We start from the raw sequence: 25,156 nt of genomic DNA on the forward strand, positions 1-25,156 counted from the left end.
GAACTGTGTGCTGCAGCGGATATTCTTGTGGAGAAATGCGCTGCAGTTGAAGTTGAACATGTACCGAAATTGAAGATGTATGTCCCTTGACGTCTGTTGGTGTAGAAATTGATTTTTCTACTTATAAACTACATATTTCAGCGTCAATTTTCTTCTCTAGAACACTCAGCGAAGGGTGTATTAATTTATTGCCAAGCCAACTATGCTTTCAACAGTTAAAACAATTTTTTGTGGAGTTTTAAATGCATTTAGGTGTATAATTGTAAGTGACACTTTTCCACCGGTACCTTAGACTAACTTTAATATTTACATAACACACTCTGGACAATCAAGTACAATTTCCCACAGTCTACAACAATTTTGTGTGCGTCTGATGTTACTTTTTTGCCTTCGTCCATAATTTTCTAATTTGTTGCTATTGTATTACTTCTTTAAATAGCTATAGACTAGTGTTTTTTCTTCCTTTACTTAGACTCTATTTGATGTTTTATAAGTCCTAAATGAGGTACTGAAAGAATTTGTTTTAGGTACTCAAACACATTAGCGTCTTTCAATAAAAAGGCTTTATAACATTAAAAAAAGATAGCTAATTCAATGTATCATACATTGGTCCCACTTTCTATTTACTATAAATTATTTCTACATTTTGTTTTTGCAGCCGTCTAATATTTTGCTGGGACTGTTTCAGATCTGTGGCTTAAGAAAGTAGACAGTTACCGTGACTGGTTCCTCCAACACGAGAACTTCAAGTCTGACGAGAGCAAAAGGCAAGGAGGTGCCTTAAGCTCTGACGACGTCTTCGGGTTTGAGGGTTCCTTCAAGGAGCTCAATGTTGACTAAATTGAATTTAAATTTTGTAACATTCACGGACAAGTAAATGATTTAACTCTTAATGCAAATGATAATAGAAGTCTATTTTGTTTATTATATTAACCTATGTAATAAATACATTAAAGCCTAGTGGTCACATCTTTCTTTCGACCCTGTATTCGTCTCAACTGTCTGGTTATGTACCATACGTGGACTTAGGCTGATGTTGTGTACCACAAGTACGTGCTTTATTTGTTGTAGGTTGTTCCAAAACGTAATACAGTAAAATGGAAAAAGGTGAGTTTAGAAGGAAACCCCTAAAAATAGAGAACGGGATCTGATCCAGACTAATAACTAGAATGTACGCAGCCACCCTTCTTTACAGTACTGGTTTATCTGTACGTTTTGTGTATTTATTAATGTTTATTGATGATCCTGCAAATTCAACCGCACATAATATGGAACGTACAGCGTTATTATATGATGGACTGCGAGATGACAAACGAGTTTCTCTACAGCGTGCAGGAAAGTTCAGCAGAGGCAGACTGTTCACCGTGTTATCGCAAGTGCGTCGTATTTGTGGATTGTTGGTGATTTTGTTTAATGGAATATTTGCAAAGGTTAATTAACACCTTTTCATTAGAATTTTCTAACAACCGTCGTTTTCACATCGTTATGTCTATGCAAGCCTGTAGAACCATCAGTGAAAAAGTGTGATGTAGCTCGAGGAGTGTTTTGCTACCCTGCTACACATCAGCCATCAATAACAAAGTGTGCTCTGTACACATAGATTTTGTGCACTGTCAGTGTATTGAACAGCAGTGAAGACAGATGTACCAGTAGAGTAATTGCTTTTTTCCTGTTTTTTTTTTTTTTTTTGATTGTTGATGATTTTGTTTAAATAAACCAGAATTTATTCTTTTTCACATTTGAAAAAAAATATTGCTGACTAAATTAAAATAAAAGTGTATTTCTACAAAGCCGGAAGGTCGCGGGTTAGATTCCAGACGTGGTCATGAATTTTGTCCAATGATCTACGGTCGTATTCATAGACAAGACTTTGGACCAAAGTTGACTTTGGAAAGTACAAAGTCACCATTTTCCTATTCACACTCGACACTTTGACGAAAGTAAACTTCAATCGTGACTTTACTTCGAAGCCGCCGAAAATCTAGGCTTTGACTTTGACTTTCGTTCGTGGACATCAGGAAAATGACTGATATTTGGAAAATTGTTGAATTTTTTTTTAGAGTATTGAGGGCATCTAAACCTATTCATGTTCCTTAGCTTATTATTAGAAATAGATAATAAATTCAAATCAAGGTACACATTTGATAAACAGACCGTATTAGATATCCTCGTCATGTTTCAACATTCATTCATGAATAAAAATCAAAGAGGATTATCTGTTCCACCAATATTTTAATTTCTTATTTCATCGCGATTTTACGCTACTGGTAATTGATGGCGTAATAATGATTTGACTCTTTCATTCTATATAGAGGATACTTATGTTATATAGTTGGATATGCGGTTAATTTTTAATCCTGCGGTCGTCAAAATAATGTATTCTGAATATTAATTTCAATTAATTTTTAAGTAGTCCGTCATTAGTGGCATCTTCTTATCTTCCATATTTTCAGAATAAAATTATTTTATAATGAAATAATTCGAGGGCTTAATGTGAACCTAACCTAACTACAATCGATGTTTTATTCACAACAAAATTCTTAGCAGGCAATACAATTTCAGATGACCTATACCATCATGTTTTGTAGTTACGAATTTTATTGTATTATATACGAATACAAGACTTCGAAACTGAGTTAAGATTTTTTGTGACCAAGTACAAGAACGAATTATTATCTATTGGTGTAAAAATCTAAAAATGTCAATTCCTTTACTTGCCTGAGATCCTCACTAAGCCCACGAATAATTATTCTTATGTAAAGCTGTAAGAACGGCTAACAATCGCTTAACATGTACCGATAGTCAATTGTTTCATTGGTTTGTGTCTCAGAAGATGGCTTTGATTGTGGCAGTGCCTACTCTATTTCAACTATCCATTAATTTAATTCGTTTAGAAGGCAGTGATTGTGATTGCCAACATTAGAACAAGATCGTCAAATCTCGACTTACCAAAGTCAAAGTCAAAGTCTCAGAAGTATTGCCTATGAATAGGACTTTGAACAAAGTTAAACTTTACTACGAAATTCGACTTGGGGAAGTCTTCATCCAAAGTCTCGTTTATGAATAAGGCTCCTAATCCTATCGGCCGCACTATGGCCCTGGATTTGACCACTCACTAACAGAAATGAGTACCAGGGGCAATTCCTTGGGGTAACAATGGCGAGAACGTTGGACTGACGTCCGTACTGCCATTAATGTCGATTAAAAAGAAGGGAGCCTTAACCGCTAGCCAACTTTCTGTCGATTTGCCCTGTAATGGAATTCACCTTCGTATTAAATATTGTCACTTTTAATTCAAACAACAATGTGTTTTTTACTTCTATCTTTTATCACACCCGTCAACAGTGAGTATTCCACTCAACACTGCAACACTGTAATCGTTATTGCACTCCACAGAATAACAATGGCTATTCACGTTTATTATTGAGAAGAACAACAATGTACTCCTAATTTCAACTAATGTTCACAAAGGACTATTTACAAAACAGAACTGTCAGTTCACAGTTCACAGTTCGTTAGCGTTGGCTAGTTCTTCTAGTTCACTCAATCAAGTTTACTGTACATAGATCCCACGACTTCCAGATAACAGTCCACTGCACTTCGAACCCAAACTTCCAGACTAGTTCACTGCACTTCGAACCCAAACTTCCAGACTAGTTCACTGCACTTCGAACCCAAACTTCCAGACTAGTTCACTGCACTTCGAACCCAAGGCTTCCGGACGCACTGCCCTGCCGTCACAGTACGCCGGCTTCGCTAACGACGTAACATGTTTGTGTACATGAGAATGCAGCATTTGTATGCACTGCTCAAGGCGCTGTCAGTCTACAAGTCTGCATTAACACACGCTTCAAGCACAAAGTCATTTTAACACAACCTCGAAACAGTGATCACTTCTCATTCATCTGAGCACTATGTGACACTTTTAAAAACAAACAGCACAAGAATCATAAGTGGGCGAATGTTGATGTCATCACACACAACTTCCTTTCGTTTTCCTCTATCATGAAGTTTATTTACTTCAACAATTTTTATTTTAGTAGGTTATTTTACGACGCTTTGCAACATCTTAGGTTATTGAGCGTCTGAATCAGATGAAGGTGATAATGCCGGTGAAATGAGTCCGTGGTGCAGCACCGATAGTTACCCAGCATTTGCTCATATTGGGTTGAGGAAAACCCCCGGAAAACCTCAACCAGGTAACTTGGCCCTACCGGGAATCGAACCCGGGCCACCTGGTTTCGCGGCCAGACGCGTTAACTGTTATTTCACAGGTGTGGACCATTCAATAAATATATCCAGCAATATATAGAACTAACCCTATTATTAATATTCTTAATTTTAAAGAGTCATTCTTTGAGATATTTCAAACCAAAAAGCTTAACACAATTTTGTTTCTTTTCGCTTCCTTCTCGAGATAAAAATTGTTACATAGTAGGAGGAAAAGAATAAAGTGCATAAGATTTGTTGACAGTACGGCGTTGTTAGCATAAGACGAGATGCTACTAAAGAATATGTTACTGTTCTAAATGACAGCTGTGAGCAGTATGGGATGAAGATAAATGCAAATAACACGAAGACAATGGTTACAGGAAGAAAACTAAAGAAGGTAAAATTTCGAATTCTAAATGAGGCAGTGGAGCAAATGGACACCTTCAGATACTTGGGCACTAACATGAGCTGCTGCCAGGAAGATAAAAGGAGGATAGCTATGGCCAAGCAAGCTTTTAATAGAAAAAGGAACATCTTCTACGGACCTCTGGAAAAAGAAATAAACAAGACACTGATGAAGTGCTTTGTATGGAGGGTGACTTTTACGGGCTAGAAACATAGACATTACGACGAAGTGAAGAGCAGCGAATAGAAGCATTTGTAATGTGGATATGGAGAAGAATGCAACTTGTGAAGTGGACGGACAGAATAAGAAATGATGCTGTATTGGAAAGAGTGGGCGAAGAAAGAATGATGCTGAAACTGATCAGGAAGAGGAAAAGGAATTAGTTGGGTCACTGGCTGAGAAGAAACTGCCTACTGAAAGATACACTGGAAGAAAAATGGTGAACGGGAGAAGAGTTCGGGGCAGAAGAAAATATCAGATGATAGACGACATTAAGATATATGGATCATATGAGGAGACAAAGAGGAAGACAGAAAATAGGGAAGATTGGAGAAACCTGGATTTGCAGTGAAAGACCTGACCTCGGGCAGGACAATGAATGAATGAATTAAATATATCTTAGCGTGTTTTTGAAAAGCCATTCAGTTAATTTCCAATATGCTTATTCTGTTTAGGAGAACTGTGTGTTATGATAATAGATGACAGACAGAATTTTAGGTTCGTCCTTCAAATGTGCAGAACTTGATACGAGCCAATATAACCTTTCCTTCTGCAAGTGAATTTTACAATGTCACAGAACACTTCCAGCATTGCAGTGGTCTGTATGCAGATATTAATAGAAAGGGGAGATAGCCTTTACTGCATGGGTCGCAGTCTTGTTTATGCGATCTCTCCGACCTTTGAGATATTCCTATGGAGTCCAGGACTGAGGTGACGCGATGTCTGAAATAAAGACAAGTCCTTGGTCATCATAGTCAGCTGTACCCGTCATGAAATTTGTAAGGTTTTTAAGAGTTGAAATTGTACAGGATGACTCAGAAGGGACTTACTGCTGCCTACGGAGCTTATTTCCGAACACATTTTTGAGAAAACGAATGTCATATAACCATGGGTCCAGTTCCTAATATTTTCACAGTTACACTAATATGAAGTCGTCTGGAAAATGATTTTCAATAATAATACTAATAATAATAGTAATAATAATAATAATAATAATAGTAATAATAATAATAATAATAGTAATAATAATAATAACAGTAATAATAATAATACTAATAATATTAGTAATAATAATAGTAATAATAATAGAACTAATAATAATAATAGTAAAAATAATAATAACAGTAATAATAATAATAATAATAATAATAATAATAATAATAATAATAATAATAATAATAATAATAATAATAATAATAATAATAATAATAATAATAATAATGCCTTCATTCAACCTGGCAGAGTTAAAGATGTATGGTCTTCTCTTACACTCAACCAGAATTCCAACTTGCAACTTACAAGGAGTTAAACTCACGTGTAGTAATTTCCAGTAAGCTCCTTCCTAGAATTGTGTGTGTATGTATGTATGTATGTATGTATGTATGTATGTATGTATGTATGTATGTATGTATGTATGTATGTATGTATGTATTATGTATGTATATATGTATGCATGCATGCATGCATGCATGTATGTTTTTGTATGTAGGTTTTTGTATGTACGTATGGATGTATGTATGTATTTACGATGCAAGTGGCAAGCATCCGGTGGCAGTGGTATACACAATATAAACAATATACAAGATAATGATAAACAATACAGAATAAAATCATAAACAATACACAATAAAATTTACAATACACATTACAATTATATAAACAATATAAATTGTTTTCCAATACTAACGGGCAATTTTTATCATAGTTTACTGATTTTGATGTTGCTACGGATTACTTTTACTCAGTAATAATATTACTATATTATAATTTATAATAATAATAATAATAATAATAATAATAATAATAATAATAATAATAATATATTATATTATGAAATGGATTCTACAGTTCCAAAGAAAAGAGTTTCAGCTGAAAAGAAATATCCATCCTGGTTTACAAAATAAATAATTATAAATAATCTCAAGTTGAAAGAATATTTCAGGAGAGGGATGCATTTATCTGAGTATAATAAAGAACAATTTAAACAAAAAAAAAATCCCGGCACCGGAAGAATTTTTCCCTTGAAATTATTCAAATTAGAAAGAGTTAAAACTATGACAAATAATGCGTATAATAGTTATGTTATTGAGATAGATAATACTTTCAAAAACGGCTCTAAAGTATTTTGGAACTATATAAAAAATAGGAGAACTAGCAAAAATATCACAGCAAAGTTAATGACTAGGTAAGATCACATTTTTGATACTAATGATTCTATTTCGGAAGCGTTTGATGATTACTTTAGTTCGGTTTACTCTGTAAAGATATCACACAACACACAAAAATAAAATACGGTAAGACCGGATTATATTAATTATCCATTATCAACTGAGCCTATAACTAGACAAGAATATTTGACTGCTATAAAAAAATTTAAGCCTAAAAAATCTTGTGGCCCAGATGATTTACCTCCTTATGTATTGAAAGCGTGTTTCGAAGCACTTATGTATCGTTTATGTTTCTAGTATAATTATTTTAAAAACAAAACCTTTTCAGAAAATATGGATATTAACAAAGGTTAGCCATGTGTTTAAACCTGGAGATAATAGTAAAATTAAAAATTATAGACCCATTGCAGAGTAGTTTGTGCCCCATCCAAGGTATTTGAGCAGATTTTCTACACACGAATTTTTCAACATGTTTATAGTGCAATTGATATAAATCAGCATGGATTTTACACCCATAGGTCTACCACAACAAATCTAATTAATTTTACACAAAAGGCATTTAATACGTTACATAATCGCAGGAATGTAGACGTGATATACCTTGACTTTTCCAAAGCGTTCAATAAATTTGACCATAAATTTTTAATTAATAAACTTTCAAGTTTTGGATTATCTTTTTCAAACTTAAAGTTAATAGCATCATATCTTACAAACAGGCAGCAGTATGTTTCATTCAATCAAATAAAATCAAAACCATTCACAGTAACTTCACGTGTACCCCAAGGATCCAATCTTGGCCCCTTGCTCTTTTTATTTTATATCAATGACTTACCTAAAGAGATTTTGCACTCTAAATGTTTACTATATGCAGATGATGTTAAATTGTATGAAGCCATTGATAAATAAGACGACATTTTTAATCTACAGTATGATTTGGACATGCTATATAGATGGAGTATCGATCATTTTCTTCTGTTAAATCTTCATGACGTTTTCTAAAAATAAGACAGTTGCTCAAAATTCGTATGAAATTAATGGTGTGTAGTTACCTAGAGTAGAATCATTTAAGGATTTGGGCATTCATGTTACACACAAATTATGTTTTAAAATACACTTAAGTCACGTGGTAATTGATGCATATAGAAAATTAGGATTTGTAATCAGAAATACAAAAGAAATAAAAGTGTAAAGACTATTGATACTCTATATAAAACTCCAGTTAGGAGTAAGCTAGAGTATGCGTCTATAATATGGTCACCTCTGTACCAATCCCATCAGATGCAAATAGAAAGGATGCAGCAAAGATTTTTACGTTATTTATATTTGAAAGAACATCACGTGTCGTCTTATGACAAGCAAATTTCATAAATACAGTTAATTTTTTTATTTAGTTATAAGACTTTAATATCTCGACGTTTAATAAATAGTCCAATTTTACTCTATAAGACTGTTAACGTATATTGAAAAGTGTGATTTTCTTAAATTCCATCAGTTCAATGTAAAAAAAATAGTTCAATATTGAAAATATTGAGATTAGTACAAATTTTTATGTGACTTTATTGCTCAGAATATCTTCCGAAGTAAGCACCGTAAGGGACGGTAAATCCTCGTGAATCACCCTGTATATGTCCACTATCGTGTTTTAAAATAACATGCGATAAAAAAATTGGCGTATTTTCAATTTTGAGAGATATTATACGAACATGGTCCACCGATTAACACAATCTGCAAGGGAACAAGTCAGTAGAGCTGGGAACCACGGAGTGACGGACGTCTGCAAATCTGTGAGTTGAGCCGGAACTAGCTAAGTACCAATTTATATCACATAACGTCATATAGGGTCGTCACTGTTAGTTCAACGGACAGCTGCTTTCTCTTCTTCTTAATGAAATACAACCTAATTCCAGAATTTAGCGGTATTTCGAAGCACATGAATTAATTTTATTAGGTGTTCTATACTACTATTTCAGTTCCAATCCTCACATTTTTTGTTTCATTCTGACTTGTTGAAGTATTTCGAAATTGATGTACAAGTGAATGTTATGGAAGGATCTAAAAGGAAATGGTGAATAAACGGCATTATCTCGAAATATAAACCATCAGCACCTATGTACTTTATAACCGATGTTGTTATTCGCCGGAGTATAATTTAACCAGAGTCGTCGGCTTCAATGAACTACCTCAGTTGTTGGTAGGTTGTGTATCGTTGCTCTTTATGACGTATTGAATAAGAACAAAAGCTTTGGCTTCTAGTCTTTATAATACAAGAATGTAATGCTGAAGTGCGGCAATTTCACAGACAATATTTATTTCCATGTCGCTTCTTTGGAAGAAGGATGTTACAATTCAAAATTAAGCAGTTTTGAATTACTGATTTAGAAGGACTCTTTTTGAGATGCACGTTTAACAGGTAACTTGTCATAACTCAGCTTCCAAAATTACCCGCTAGAGGATAGTTAGGATGTCGCTGCGCTCATAGACTTTCGTAATTTGTTTAATAGAAACAATGGCATATTTCAATTGTGCTTTAGATCTTGCCTTGTTATCACTACACGTTTTGCACGAAGAACGCTACATCTGACGTTGAAAATGTATTGTCGAGAAGAGAGAACTAAGATTCGTTTTGTTTGTATCAAGAGAGTATTGTTTTAAAATGTGACGTTAATTATGAAAAAGTAAGCATAGCCAGATTGCCATTATATGAATTCAAGAGTTACATTTAGAAACATGACTTTTTGGATGAAAATTATTATAAGCCCAGAAAGTCACATTTCGAAATACGATGGTCTTCGAGAAGTAGCCTATAATATCCTGTAATAATTACTATTCCTACTTATGTTGTTATTCCAATTAATCTAGAAGTCACTTTGAAAGAATCAATTTAAATTAAAATTACATACACACTCTTGCTGAAAATAAATAATGGACATGCAAGAGTAGTTTGTAATATTTAGATTTATAACGTTATGTTAACAATTAATATGACATTATTTCAACTTAAGACAGTTACAGACTTTTAGATTATAAATTTTTGTAGGTCCACCGTTTGAGTGTAATCCTGAAAAGCCTAGGAAACCAAATGCTGAATGAAGCTAGACCTGGAATGGAATTTTCGTGTGTGCTGGTGGCAGTAGACCATCCACAGCCTTCTATTTCTAACGCAGTGATCAAAAGTGTGTCCGAGTCTCGACGTTTTTCTTTATGAATTCTTTATATGTTAATATTCGTTCCATACACACGGCAGATACTGGAGAAATAAGACGAGGCAGCGAATGTTATTATGGAAGGCATAAAAGAGGGAAGCACGGTATGCAGCCAAAAAGCGATGAGAATGCAAACGGTACTTCGAATTCCATACTAATTAATTTCTACTACGATTGTCCCCACGTGCTATACAACGCTGAATATCTCTAACTGAACAGATCTCCTTTCAACTTAACTTTAGCTGCCATTGTTGACCATAAAATTGCGCGAAACCATCAGCTCACCAATGGCATGAGTCTGCTTTGTCATGTGACTCCAGTAAGTTTCAGATTGCTTCCACAAGGAAACACGTACCGGAAAATACTAGATTATTTTCATCCATGTTACAAAGCTCCCTCTGTTCGAAACACCTCCATGGATTCAGCGCTATTTGAACCGAACGTCATATTCCAAAGCAATTTTAGACTTTGAAGGAGCGCTTTCTGAAAGAAACGCATTTCACAGGTCGATTCAGCTCTACAGAAACAGGGGGAATCCGTTTGGAACAGCATTTTGTCTGCTGATGGGCTGAGCGCTTTTTGATTCTTCACTCCTCAATTATGTAATCAATACGTAACATACAGATACAAATTCAGAATGAATCATCATTACCAATTGTTAAAGCTACAACATGTTAAATATAAGCAATACACAATCATTAAACAAACTAATGTTTATTTGTTTCTATTTCCAGACTGAGAATTACAATGGCGAAAGAATTCCGTGGCCCGGGTAAAGACGTGGTACATAAAATTTGGCAAGAATTTGGATTAAATGAACAAAGAGTGAAGGAAGCAGTAGAAGCTCTGAAGAAATGGCTAGCCATGGAACCACATCTGCCTGAAGAATCTGGAACGTAACCAATATACACCTATGTGTTGCACGTTAATTAATACGTTTGTTTAGTTACATTAAACTATTTTATATCTATTAAGTCAGGTACGTTAGCGCGGCCGTTTCTAGTCCCAAAACGATGTAGAATATCAGAATCGCATGCAGGCATGTGCTTAAAATATATTCTACGTCACTGTTGCACCTTGTTTTAAATGGTAGAAATGCCCTCGCCGAACACACCTCGGTTAAATTTATGCCATGTCTTCACAATTCTACTCGTCTAAATACAAGCCAAGATGGGCTGTACTAAAAACTCCTAAATTTAATGAGTTACAGGTACGGGTACAAAAAATCCAAAACAAGGAAATTTGAACGAAAACTTCTGTTGATCGCAAGATTCCAGAATACATAATAAACAATTGCAACATTTCAACTAATAATTTGAAGTGAAAAACGAAATAACCTACAATATATTGTCAAAATTATAGTGTTAAAGTAATTGAGGCACTATATAAATTACTATGAAAAATGGATAGCGAATTCCTCAGTATCATCATACATTATTTTCACATCTTCACATGTGAAGATGGCGACAAGATAAGTTGATTTCGTGAATTGAAGTAATGTTCCTCCTGCACCAAAAAGGAGGTAATCCCATGCAGTGCTTGTAATGTTGCACCTCTCACATATGTGAGGGAGCTTTCGCTGTACATGGACTCATTCCATCATTTATTTGAATGATTTGCTGCTGATTTTTTCCAAAAATATCTTCGGATCTAAAATAAGAGTACCTTGAGTGCATCCATGGATTGCCACAATGTCAGTTCCTCTTGTTGCCTCATCCTCTGCTCTTCTGTTCTTACTAAGACTGGAGCAATAACATTTACAAAGCAGCAACGTGTTTTCCGAAATAATGTCTCTTTTACGCAGTAGTAAAAATCATGACAAAGAAATTCGAAATTCTGGAAACCCGGCTAGCGGATATTTCGTCTACAATGAACCGACCAGGCAAGGATATGTTAGTGGACATCTTGATAGTATTAGTTCACTCCGAGGAGGTTAATACTTTTCTGGGCTGATCCAAGAGCCCGATCTTCTTTCCCATTTTGTGAGAGACGATATCACCAGGCTTCAAGATTTCGGACCCGATAGAGCAGTTCAGTGGGAAATCCGCGTAACGGCGTACTGAGTATAGGGGTAAAGCGTACAGTGGTTGGGGGTACTGTAGAATGAATGCCAACAAATACCCAAAGGAAAACGCTCTGGATTTGAAGGTTCTGACAAATAATTTGGTTTTCATACAAACAGTGTCTGAAACTATTACACGGTTAGAAAAGTCAGAGCCAGAGATGTGTGTTAATTTGCTCAGTCTCACCTTTTCTTCCGTGTTTCATCTATAACTATATGTATAATAACATTCTCTCTCCATCTTGTTTTCATAGAATGGTAAACAAAATAATTTTCGCTCTTAATGTCGTGGGTTTGAAGCAGACACCAAGACATTTATAATCTTCATGAATTTAAAACCTTATTGTGGATACCTTGCGTTGTTTTCCAACACTCCCAAGGTATCTCTTTCTCCTTTTTCACGGATGCACTAGTTACCACACTGTATCTAAATAACCAAATTAAGAAGCCTGTAATTTGTTTTGTTTCTTTACCAGGCAGTTTACACGAGGTCCGATTAGAACGCTGGTTGATACGCTGCAAGAACAGCATGGAGAGAACAAAGCAGTCCATAGACTTGTACTACACACTCAAATCTCTGTCTCCAGATCTGATGTGCGACTGGGATCCTAGAAGTAAACGGTTCCTGGACATCGCTCAAACAGCGTGAATATAAATCCTTTTTTCTAGTTAAAGTTTTCTATTTAATTTTCAGGTTAATTATTTATTGACGGATTTTTAAAACAATGTCAATGTAATATTCTTAATTGATCTTATAATATCTACTTCATTTAGCTTGTATGTCTCTCTCCAAAAGAGAGGTGCAGCACAGCAAGGGTAGATAAAATATAATTTATAAATTCATTATATAAATAATATTACTTCACGTTTTGAGTGCCTGTGGTGCTCTTCATTTATTTTTAAATAGGATTTCAGGGGAGGTGCATTGCTATGACCAGTGATCTTTATTCATTCTTGTTCTTGAATGCCAATGCGAGTCGTATTTGAAAGTGCTGTGCATCGACTGGAGTGGTTTGTAATTTTCTGTTTTTTGACGTCCAAACCAATGCTGATTGAAATGTTGGCGAAAAGAGAAACAAATGCTAGGGTACTGCTAAAAATAAACAAATGCTAGGGACGGGATAAAATTAAACAAATGTTATAGACGCGATACAATTGTGCGATAAGCAGCCATGATTGGTTGAAAGACGTCCTTTCGTACCGTTTTATTGATTAAAAGTAATATGACGTAGTAAAAGTGTAATAGTCATAATAAATTAAGTTTTTTGTTAGCATGTTAGCGTTGAACTTCACACAGTAGGTGGGAATAGCGATGGTGGTGGTATTCGTGATTATGTGGGTGGTATAATGAATATTTTAGGCCTACTGGAAGTTATTGGGACAGAGCTAATACTACTCAAGGCTGAATTGTAGAACTGAACATGATGGCGGTCACTTTAACAATGTGGTGCCAAACAGGAACGATCATTGTGCTGACATGGTTAAACTGGTTACTGTGGTGGAATTGGTAATGCTACAGGTGGTTAATGTGAGGTGTATGGTGGTAAGGACGGCAATATTGATGTTCATGTTGATGTTGATCTACGTGATATTTACACCGGCGAATACCCAGTTATTGTTGATTGTGACCATGGAGAAATAATTATCAAGTACTAAATATGTAATTTCTGTTGTTACAGTTGTTGGTTTCCAATGCCAAAACTAACACCTGAAGGAGACCGAGTTATTATGATTAAATATCTAAAAAAGGATGCAATTAATTATATACATGAAGATTTAATTAAGATGATTTTAATTTCAAATGAAGCCAGAATGTGCGAAGAATACTGCTTCTCAGATATATATGTATGTGACTTCGAAAATTATACACTAGGACATGCTTCTAGAGTAACGTTTACTATTGCGAAGAAAGGCATAGTCTGTCTGATGGTAAGATATGTACTTTCTCTCTTCTCGGAATTTTTACCTACCATCTGTTTCGGCCATATTTCTCAAGTTTGAGTACTGTTGGCAAACAGAACAGTCATTTAACAAATAACAAATAATTATTCAATAGATAACGCATTCCTTTATCTAAATGTTCACCTATAACTTTGTAGTCGGGTTCATCTATTGTGTAACAAGTGATGCATGTGACTGTAAGTGAGTTGAGGTCTCTTTGTTAACAAGTAATAGAGTCAATGGACGTACTAGCGCAACATATCACTTCATTCCTATACATTATTTCCAACCCAATTCGTGTCTCACAATATTTTCTACACTAGAAAACGTTACTTAAAAATGTTTTCGAACACTTAATAGAGTCATATGTATATGTATGTATGACTCAAATTGAGATACTTTCCTTAAGAGAGATAGCGGAATGTAATTAAAGTCAGTCAGGATAAATTGATTTGTAAATCACATTTGACGAATTAGCAAGCACGCAAGACTCGAGTTCACATTCTTATGAACTGTCAAACACTCCTCAATATGATTTTAATATTCAGCGAGATAACACCATCCTAATATCCACAACAGATAGAAACGATTTTAAAACTTATCAACAGTAATATAAATAATTCTGATAATTTTCCGGTAATTTAATTGAACTCAAAGTATATTTCTTGTCGTGATAATAATTTGGAAGTCACAAGTCTCGAAATAATTATTCAATCAGAAGAAGCATCAACATCATATATTGTTCTGCCCAAGAGCAGGCCTTTCACTGCAAATCCAGCATTCTCAGATCTTCCCTGTTTTCTGCCTTCCTCTTAGTCTCCGCAAATGATTCATATGTGAAGAGTCTACTGCAAGAATAATGGATCTCACTTTTTTGTTGAAAATGAACAAAGACTGTCAATGCATAGCTTAAGATATATAGAATGTACATAGAGAGGTATATAGCATTAACAATGATAGTCATTGTCCAGTAATGATCGGAAAATCAAAGTTAAGCTTTGAGCGCTAAGCATTTCAAACTTCCAATTGCTTCTCCTGCAAAATGTATTCCAAATGACATCCATCAATCTTGCAGTGGACTCTTCATATCTTATTCTCCCCTATCATCTCATAAATACATACTTTCTTCGAACACTTCTCCCGTTCACAGTTCATCTTACAGAAGGCAGTTTCTTCTCAACCAATAACCCAGTCAATTCGTTTTCATCTTCCCGATCAGTTTCAGCGTCATTCTCTGTTCACCCATATGTCCAACACAGCCTCGTTTCTTACTCTGTCTGTCATTTCACACGCCCCATACTTCTCCATATCCACATTTCAAATGCTTCAAACCGCTTCTATTCCCTTCGTCGTAACGTCCACGTTTCTCTCCCATACAATGCTACTCTCCACACAAAACACTTCACTAGACTCTTCTTTAATTCTTTCTCCAAAAATGGCACACAGTTAGATGACCGAGTCCAAGTTCGATGGATAATTCTCGTACAGTCCATCGGTGGTCAACAGCAAGGAGACCTTCGTCTCAAATGGACGGGCGAGTCTCATTCCGACCCGTACGAAGTGCAGATTACAGCATTAGTAATCTTGCTCTATATCTGATATCTTACAATTTCGTTTTGAAACAAATTTCCTTACGTCCAAGTAATATAGAAGATATGACATAAAGCAAAATAAGTAATGATAATACATCTTGATTACACAACTTTTAACACTGTATCACTTCGGAAGTGGAATAATAATAACTTTCTTGTGTTAAACATTATTAACGAACCTTCTTAACATGTTTCGACCTATTTTTCGGGCATCTCCGGAACTGGTCGTTGTTGGTCTTGGCGCCTCTTGTTTCCTGTGTGGGTGTGTTCGTAGTGTAGAGTCAAAGAGTGTATGTGTTTTGAAATTGAGTTATTTGTTCAGAATATCGTTGGATGTGTTTTCGTGTGTCTGTATATTTCACATTGTTCTAGTGTGTTGAGTTTCTTGCTTTTTGGTTGGATGTGCATTATTTTCATGTCTGTGTTGATGTCTCTGTAGATGTGGTTGGCATTTACGATGTGTTCTGCATACGTGGAGGTGTTTTGCAATTTTGTTATGGCTGTGATGTGTTCTTTGTAACGTGTTTCAATTGATCTGCCTCTCTGTCCTATGTAGAAGTTGTAGGTGTAGCAAAATATACAACCGCACAGGCGTACACAAACTCAAATTCAACAGCTGTACTTACTAGTATAGCGTCTGCTTGCTTACATAACAAATAAAAAGAGCTTGATTTTATTAATGAGTTTTTATTTTTTTTCAGGATGCGCTTGACACTCGATTAAAAGCATTTCACATCATAAATGCGCCTTCCTATGCTGAAGTTTTCATATGGATATTTAAAGCTGTTTTAAACCCCAAACTCACTTCAAGGGTACGTATTTTCTTACTATATTTAGGTGTTACAATTATGATTCCTTAATAACTATATCGCCTAAGATCCAATAAAAGCCAAATTTACATTAAATTACCAAACAATAACCATATAAATAGATTAATTCTCTACTTTTCATAACAGAAGTGAGAGAATCTTGGAGTGTATAGCAGGGTACGTAAATCTTTATAATATTAAAAAAAAAAAACATTGATTGCTCTTTATAAATTCACATAAATAATTACATAGTATTTTTTCCTTTATCTAAATCAACATTATATTTTAATTAACGAATGAATATAAGAAATTTATAAACAGTGTAAATTATCCTAATCTAGCTTTCCGGTAAAAATCTCTGTGAAGCAGGCATGTATAAATTCAGGGGAAAAATTATTCCGGAGCCGGGTATCGATCACGGGATTTTTCGCTTACCCCAGCAGCACTTTACCTACTGAGCTACCCAGGAACATCATCCGACAATGTCTCAATTTTTCCCTTTTTATTCACATAACTCGACTGGGCTGACAAGACGCCAGAAATCCACATCGATTGCACACAAACTCTGAATGACTTGAAATTCCTGATTTCTGTTAACGTACGTATTATGTAAATCTAGCTCTCAGGTAAAGCTTCCTGTGTAGCAGACTTGAATAAATTCAAGGGAAAAATTCTTCCGTGGCCGGGTATCGACACCGGAACATTTGGCTTAGCGCACCAATTCTCTACCAACTGAGCTACCATGGATTTTCACTTTGAATTTCGTAACAATCTCCTATTTTACGGCGATGGGTTGTTAGCCCTTCGTCCAAAGTCCAAGCTGTAGGATCAAATACCTTACTATAATAATACCGGACAGCTACCAGTTTTGCGTGGGAACGACGCTGGTGCTGCTACCTGTGGCGATACTTGCAAAATAAGCAGTAATCAATTGCAATGTATATTGTTGCTGGGCTAGTTAATAGTTTTACTAATTAGTGCTGTGTTAAATTGTCATTGTGTATGTGAGCTTTTTATAATTGTGACAATTGCAGCATTACAAATTGCTCCAAATCGTACTTTCGATTTCCGACAGTTCATAAAACGTGAGTCAACAACATTCTTTAGTGAGCCTAATTCCTTCGTCTTTGTGTTGATAGAAAAATACAGATAAGTTTTTTTTATGAATAAAATAATAAATGAATAGAAGTTAAAATGTATTGAATTTTATGGTTTTATCAAATTAAGTTTTATTGTTGTCCACATGCCTTTACTAATTATTAAAAGCATTACATTATTATCAATTCTATATTTGCAGTTGTCAGCAATGCGTATATAAAACATTATTGTAAATTCATTCCTAATATCAGATTGATTTTGTCTCGGTGAACCAGAGAAAAAATATGTAACAATTACTTACGGAACGTAATATGAAGTATGCAATATTTCTCTCATGGTAGTAGGGACCCACAATTCATACATAGGCTATACAACACTTTTCTTTCAATTAAACACAAATTTTTGCGCTCTTTTATACTCGTCACTTATCTACTACATACGTGAATCTTAATCGTGGAACTAAAATGCAGAGACGTATGTTCAGAGAGAGAGAGAGAGAGAGAGAGAGAGAGAGAGAGAGAGTGAACTTAACCTGCCGTAAAACATTTGGCCGATAAGTTTTGTGGACACCCAGGATCAATTCACTTGCCCGACACTTAGTTTTTCTTCACTATTGACGAATATTATGAAAAACATGCTAGCGCCTTTTTTAAATTCTTTGGTATTCGATTTAAGAAAACTAAAACGAACAGCATTCATATAAGCGATTGTTGCAACGGGCATCTGTATTTAAAGCAGGCAATATTAATTTGTTTCTTTTTTCTTCATTTATATCCATCCTTTTCTCTCAGAATCCTGAGTACCACTTATTGTACATTTTAATAATGCCTTCTGTCCTGCTCATTCTATGTTACATAAATCAGATGGGTACTCATATAACACATAAAATTATTTCCAGTTCGTTATACGTAATCCTGCAGCATATATTGTTAGGGGAGGGTGTCTTAGTGTATAATACGTTAGGTCTTTGTTGAACTCTTTTCAAAAAAACCAAGACAATTATTTGAATTTCAAAACTCTTTTTAATTACAATTAACTTCTTAGTATCGGTGCTAATTATGTGACGTTACAGCCATTCTTCCCGAACTAGAAGTATTTAAATTCTATTGATAATTCAATTGGTATAGTATGACGAATTAATTATCGTTTGTCTAGGGTGTAGCTTCTTAACCACCTTATAATTAAATAATCCTGATTGCGAAAAGCGCTAAAAAGTTATAACACAATTTCCAGGTTTATGTTCATGGAAAGGATCTCACAGAGTTCCGTAAACAAGTACCGAGAATGTGCCTTCCCGATGATCTGGGTGGGACAGGAGGTTCATTGCAAGAGAACTGGAGTAAGTATTCCACCATCACTAAATCCTCGGAGTACTAAGCAGTTTTGAAACTGAGAGCTGTAACGTGAATGTAGATAGGTTATACTGAGACGTTCGAATGACATGGAAATATTATCAATCCACCATATTTAATGAAAGGATTGATTAATTAATTAACGAATGGGTGAGTGAAAGAATGACATAATGAACGAATGAGTGAACGAAATAAAATTAAAACAAAATTCCAGGAGAATCCTATGAAATCCAATTTGAGATCGCAAAGAAAACAACAGCCCAAGTCCCTCTTTAAGAAAGTCACATTTCGTCAGATGTTAGCTCTGCTAAGGCAGGATGACCATCCACCGACAAGAATTAACCCAGTCCATGGCTTTATACGCGTTTGTGATGTCTTCATCCTTCGTTTGCATGTAACAATATCCAAAGTTTATCGCGTCGGTCTCCGTGTCGTTGTCGCCTGTGCCAGCTTGGGATTGTCTGTTGCTGGATAGTCACTGTCTTGACAAATTTTGAAAATGGATGGCAGTCGCCAGCTGAAAGACGTTTCCAGTGAATCTGATAGCGAAATTCCTCTAGAGTGATACGCCTCCAGAAAGGAGAGAAAATAAGAGTAAGATACTGAAAATGTGTGGCGAGGGGCAAAAGTATACCAGCAACGTCCAGCACGAAGCATGCAGAACAAAATTTTGAGTAAAGACAGAATGCGGCTCAGAATATTTTCGTTTTGTCTTCACAATAATTTGTATTATACCTTTCCTCTTCCAAAATCTTTTGCCTGTGGAGAATGTGAAGTGTCGAAAGCTAAAATCTTGATTGGAAAGGACACAGCTCTTGAAATGGAACTGAATGCAAAGCAAACGACTAGGCTCACAACAGTATTTTTATAATGGCATGGAATTTCCTTATAATCGATATTTAGATTTAGGCTATTTTTCTATTCTTGTCTCAAATAAATTTTGCGTAGACATTTATGTTTCTGTGAATTTTGATTCATTTCATACATTTTTAATGAACCAAAGTTTAATTCATTATACGAAAGAACAGCTATAATAAAACTTTATATTGTATCCAGCTTGACTATGTTTCCTACAATCTAAATTTTGTTAATAAATCCAACCCAGAAATTATTAGTTCAATTAAATTCAAAAATAAATTCCCGTAAAATTTGGTTTTGCGAATTAGGGCTGGTGTTTTATTTCAAATCTCAAATTTAAAGTTATATTTTCCACCAATCATCGTACATATTTCTATTATTTCAGTTCGTTTATTTTATGAGGCTTTATCTGCAACATCCACCGTACTCATCCGATATGAGTCCATGCGATTGCGATCTCTGCGAAAGTGAAAGAATCTCAGTGAGGGAACCGTTACAATAACAGAGATGAACTAATCCGTGCTATAGGGCGGTCAATACGTAACATCAACAAATATAGATGCGCTCATGGTGTACGATGCCTTCCAAACATTTGGCAAAAGCAATAAATATGGGGGGGCGACTATATTGAAGGTACGTAAATGTTGTACCCCTATGAATAAAACCACGTCAGAAATATCGAACTGTTGGCATTACTCTTTATCCAACTCTTTGTATGTTACATGTCACGTGTCTTGCCCAGTGTATGAATAGCGTAGCAGAACAAGTAAGACTAAAATGTTCTAGGCTCAACACATTTAACTCTATGGTGAAGAAAATTTTCATTAAGACACTGTCAAGGATACAGGCTTTCAGAGAAGCGTTCCCAGATATTCCTGGACTACCTTAACCAGTTCTTACCTGATGGGGTACATGGTTATAAGCGGCAGAGTACCAAAGTGCCTTTTTATTAAATATTCAAAATGCTATATTAATATACCGGATGATGGAAAACAGTTACTCAAATATCCCACAATCCGCCATGAATTGGTTTACAAAAGGACAATAGGAGGAGTTAAAACAAAACAACACGAGGAACGCGAGGAGAAGTGGGAGAAAGAGTGTGTACAAAAATAGAAAGTGTTTCACAAAGAACATGCACCTGAATGAACTGTATGCTTCAGCAGATATTCTTATGGAGAAATCCGCTGCAGTTGAAGTGGAACATGTACGGAAATTGAAGATGTATGTCCCGTGACGTCTGTTGGTGTAGAAATTTATTTTTCTGCTTATAAACTACATATTTCAGCATCAATTTTCTTCTCTACAAAACTCAGGGTAGGGTGTATTAATTTACTGCCAAGCCAACTATGTTTTCAACAGATAAAACAATTTTTTGTGGAGTTTTAAATGAATTTAGGTGTATAATTGTAAGTGACACTTCTCCACCGGTACCTTAGACTAAGTTTAATATTTACATAAACACACTCTGGATAATCAAGTACAATTTGCTACAGTCTACAACACTTTTGTGTGGGTATAATGTTGCTTTTTTGCCTTTGTCCATAAATTTCTAATTTGTTACTCTTGTATTACTTCTTTAAATATCTATAGTGACTTTTCTTCTATTACTTAGATACTATTTGATGTTTTACAAATCCTAATTGAGGTATTGAAAGAGCTTGTTTTAGATACTCAAACACATTAGTGTCTTTCAGTTAAAAGGAATTTATTACATTAAAAGTACATAGGTAATAAAATGTATCACACATTGGTCCCACTTTCTATCTAATTCATTTCCATATCTTGTTTTTGCAACTGTCTAAGATCTTGCTGGGACTGTTTCAGATCTGTGGCTTAAGAAAGTAGACAGTTACCGTGACTGGTTCCTGCAACACGAGAACTTCAAGTCTGACGAGAGCAAAAGGCAAGGAGGTGCCTTAAACTCTGACGACCTCTTCGGGTTTGAGGGTTCCTTCAAGGAGCTCACTGTTGACTAAATTCAAGTTAAATTTTGTAACATTCACGGACAAGTAAATGAGTTAAATCTATATGCAAATGATAATAGAAGTATATTTTGTTTATTATATTAACCTATGTAATAAATACATTAAAGCCTTATGGTCACATCTTTCTTTCGACCCTGTATTCGTCTCAACTGTCTGGTTATGTACCATACGTGGACTTAGGCTGATGTTGTGTACCACAAGTAGGTGCTTTACTTCTTTTAGGTTGTTCCAAAACGTAATACAGTAAAATGAAAAAAGGTGAGTTTAGAAGGAAGTGCCCAAAAATATACACTATACTTTTTCACTGATGGATCTACAGGCCTGCATACATATAACAATGTGATAAAGACGGTTGTTGGAAAATTCTAATGAAAAGGTATTAATTTTCCTTTGCAAATATTCCATTAACGACGCTCGCAAATTCAGAGGTTATATCAACGTCGCCGGTGTGCCGGAAATTTGTCCCGCAGGAGTTCTTTTACATGCCAGTAAATCCACTGACATGAGCCTGTCGCATTTAAGCACAATTAAATGTCATCGACCTGGGCCCGCAACCTCCAGCACAGAAGGCTAGCGCTATACCGACTACGCTACCCAGTCCAACATAAATGTGGAGGTTCAATGCGTAAATCGATAATTTAAAACATTTCTTCAGTGTTCTTTAATGTAAGAAGTCATTATTAAAAATATTAAAGGAACAAATGCTGTTATGTGAAATTTAAAGAATTAAAAATAGAGGGGCTGGGACATTTTCAAGGAACAATTTTAAATTTGGTACTACATAATTAAAATGGTGAATACTGTTATTAAAAGCAGCAGAAGAATCTAGTTTTGGGATGAAAGTTGCCAAATCTAAATATTTTTTCTTACTCCTAATTTATATATTAATTATATTACCATCGCAATAAATACCGATCAACAGTAGAGAAAGAATAAAAATTTATAATGTCTATTGCACTCTTACTACGTCATACTACTTCTGACAAATAAAACGGTACGAAAGGACGTATTTCAACCAATTATGGCTGCTTATCGCACAATTTTTTCGCGTCCCTAGCACTTGTTTAATTTTATCGCGTCCCTAGCATTTGTTTAATTTTATCGCGTCCCTAGCATTTGTTTCTTTGTTTGCCAACATTTGAAACTCCGCTGGTCCAGACGTCAGAAAAAATATATATAAAATTACAAACCACTGCAGTCGATGCATAGCAGTTTCAAATATGACTCGCATTGGCATTCAAGAACAAGAATTAATAAAAATCACTGATCATACCTGTGCATCTTCTGAAATCCGATTTACAAATAAATGAAGAGCACCATTCGGAAATCCTGAGTAAGTTGAATACACCATGTAGACCTAAATCAACGAGTTCCACTTCTATTACGCACACGTCCAATATAACATCAATTGAACCACCAACCACATTCAAATTTGAAAATTGTCCATTCAATAATTATTCCTTTTAAAATTATTCATGTTTATTTATTATGTCATCGTCGTTAATTAAAACTTTTCTAACACTTGTGTATATTAGTTAGGTTATGTTATAGATTCTGCTATATGATATTATGGATAGTCACATATCAGAGATTGTTTAATATTAAGATTTGTTGAAAATCATCTGTCAAGTGACGATGATTACTGGGATTCGGATAATTGAAGTGAAATGCAACTGTTTTAATAAAAATAAAACTGAATCAACAAAGCCCTCTTGACTAGTAAAATTGCCATCGTGTATAATAGATCGAAAACTTCTCGACGAGAGGGAATTGCTCACTACTGCCATCTAGAATGCATCTAGCGTAATATTTGTAATGTTGAGATGGTACAATAATACATTTGAGGACAGTTGTATTTTCCTAAGTCAATTAATATTTTATTGTATTGGAGTACTTCGTTACTTCAAATCTTTATATACTTTCTTCTAATCGTGTAATAGTCAATTAAATCCCACTCGAGTTTTGATTTTCTCTAGATAAATCTGCTCGTGTTCCAATCTCAGATTTATCGATAAAATCAAAACGTCTAGTGACATTACTGTTGATAATATAAAACAAGGCATTAATGTCGGTGTACAGACTGGCAGTAATATTAACAGTGCGTTGTCCGACTAATAAATAAATAAATAAATAAATAAATAAATAAATAAATAAATAAATAAATAAATAAATAAATAAATAAATAAATAAAAAATAAATAAATACATAAGTAAATAAATAAACAGACAAACAGACAGACAGACTGACAGGCAGACAAAGAAACAAACAAACAAAGAAACAAATAAATAAATAAATAGATAATTAAATAAATAAAAATAAAAAAGTTTGTTTTGCGTCCTGCAATAAGACATTAAGATACGTTATGTTCTTTCTCCGTTTCCAGCTAACAAGGTATACAGAAAGTAATGTCGTATTAATTTCAGGGGGTTATTCTTTGACATATTTCAAACAAAAGAGTTTAATAGAATTTTATCCTTTTTTGCTTGCATTTCGACATAAAAAATGTTTCATATCAAATATTTCGTACCGAGTTGCAGGAAACCATGACACATTCCCGATAGTGTTGCCAGTATTTTATTTCAAATCCGTGTATAGGCCTATCTAATATCAATCGTTTAAATAGGGGAAAAGTTACTTTTTTTTTTTTTTGTCCACCTACTTTTGAAATTTTAACCCCAGACCAGTTAGTCGCATCATATTGACAATCAGACTTTCGCAATGATTTATGCTTTTCTCACTGCAATAGAACAATATAACATTACAAATAACACTATTTTAGTATTTTTGCACTTGTTAACTTACTTCCCGTCAATAAAATCGTATCTCTAAATAGTTTCACAAATAAATTACACTAAAACAATCTGATCGTACTTTTGACACGCATGTGACCAACTATGGTGTGGAGGTCACGATATGTTGAACCACAACAAATAGTCGGCATGCATACTCGATAATGGCCGTGCACTCAAAGGTTGTGCTTGTGTGACGCAAGCTGCGATACACTCCGGCTTCGCTAACGACGTAACATGTTTGTATGCATGAGAATGCACCATATGTATGCACTGCACAATGTTGTTGGTAAAGCTTTTAGTAAGTCTGCAGGTAAAGCATTCCAGTCCCTGAGAGTACGATTGAGAAAAGAAAACTTTCCAGACTACGTCACGCACTTAAAAACAAACAGCACTAGAATCATAAGTGCGGGAATGTTGATGTCATCACACTTAACTTGCTCTTCGTTTTCCTCTATT

The 25,156-nt window shown here is 34.8% G+C and overlaps 1 protein-coding gene across 6 annotated transcripts in view; it reads left to right on the forward strand.

Annotated features, from left to right (window-relative positions):
- The window catches only part of LOC138711693 (alpha-tocopherol transfer protein-like), a 53,167-nt gene that overhangs the window by 12,915 nt on the left and 15,096 nt on the right, over window positions 1-25,156 (forward strand). For 3 of the 6 annotated variants that reach the window (XM_069842828.1, XM_069842823.1, XM_069842827.1), the window contains exon 7: window positions 689-960. In XM_069842828.1, coding sequence (XP_069698929.1) covers window positions 689-840 — 152 coding nt within the window. In that variant the 3' untranslated portion in view covers window positions 841-960. Of the gene's footprint in view, window positions 1-688; window positions 961-12,746; window positions 12,916-13,949; window positions 14,200-16,504; window positions 16,616-18,943; window positions 19,050-21,747; window positions 22,021-25,156 lie in introns of those variants that run through there. The other 3 variants (XM_069842825.1, XM_069842826.1, XM_069842824.1) reach the window with 3 other exon arrangements.

This window comes from Periplaneta americana, chromosome 13 (assembly GCF_040183065.1).
Source record: "Periplaneta americana isolate PAMFEO1 chromosome 13, P.americana_PAMFEO1_priV1, whole genome shotgun sequence".
Taxonomy (NCBI): Eukaryota; Metazoa; Arthropoda; class Insecta; order Blattodea; family Blattidae; genus Periplaneta; species Periplaneta americana.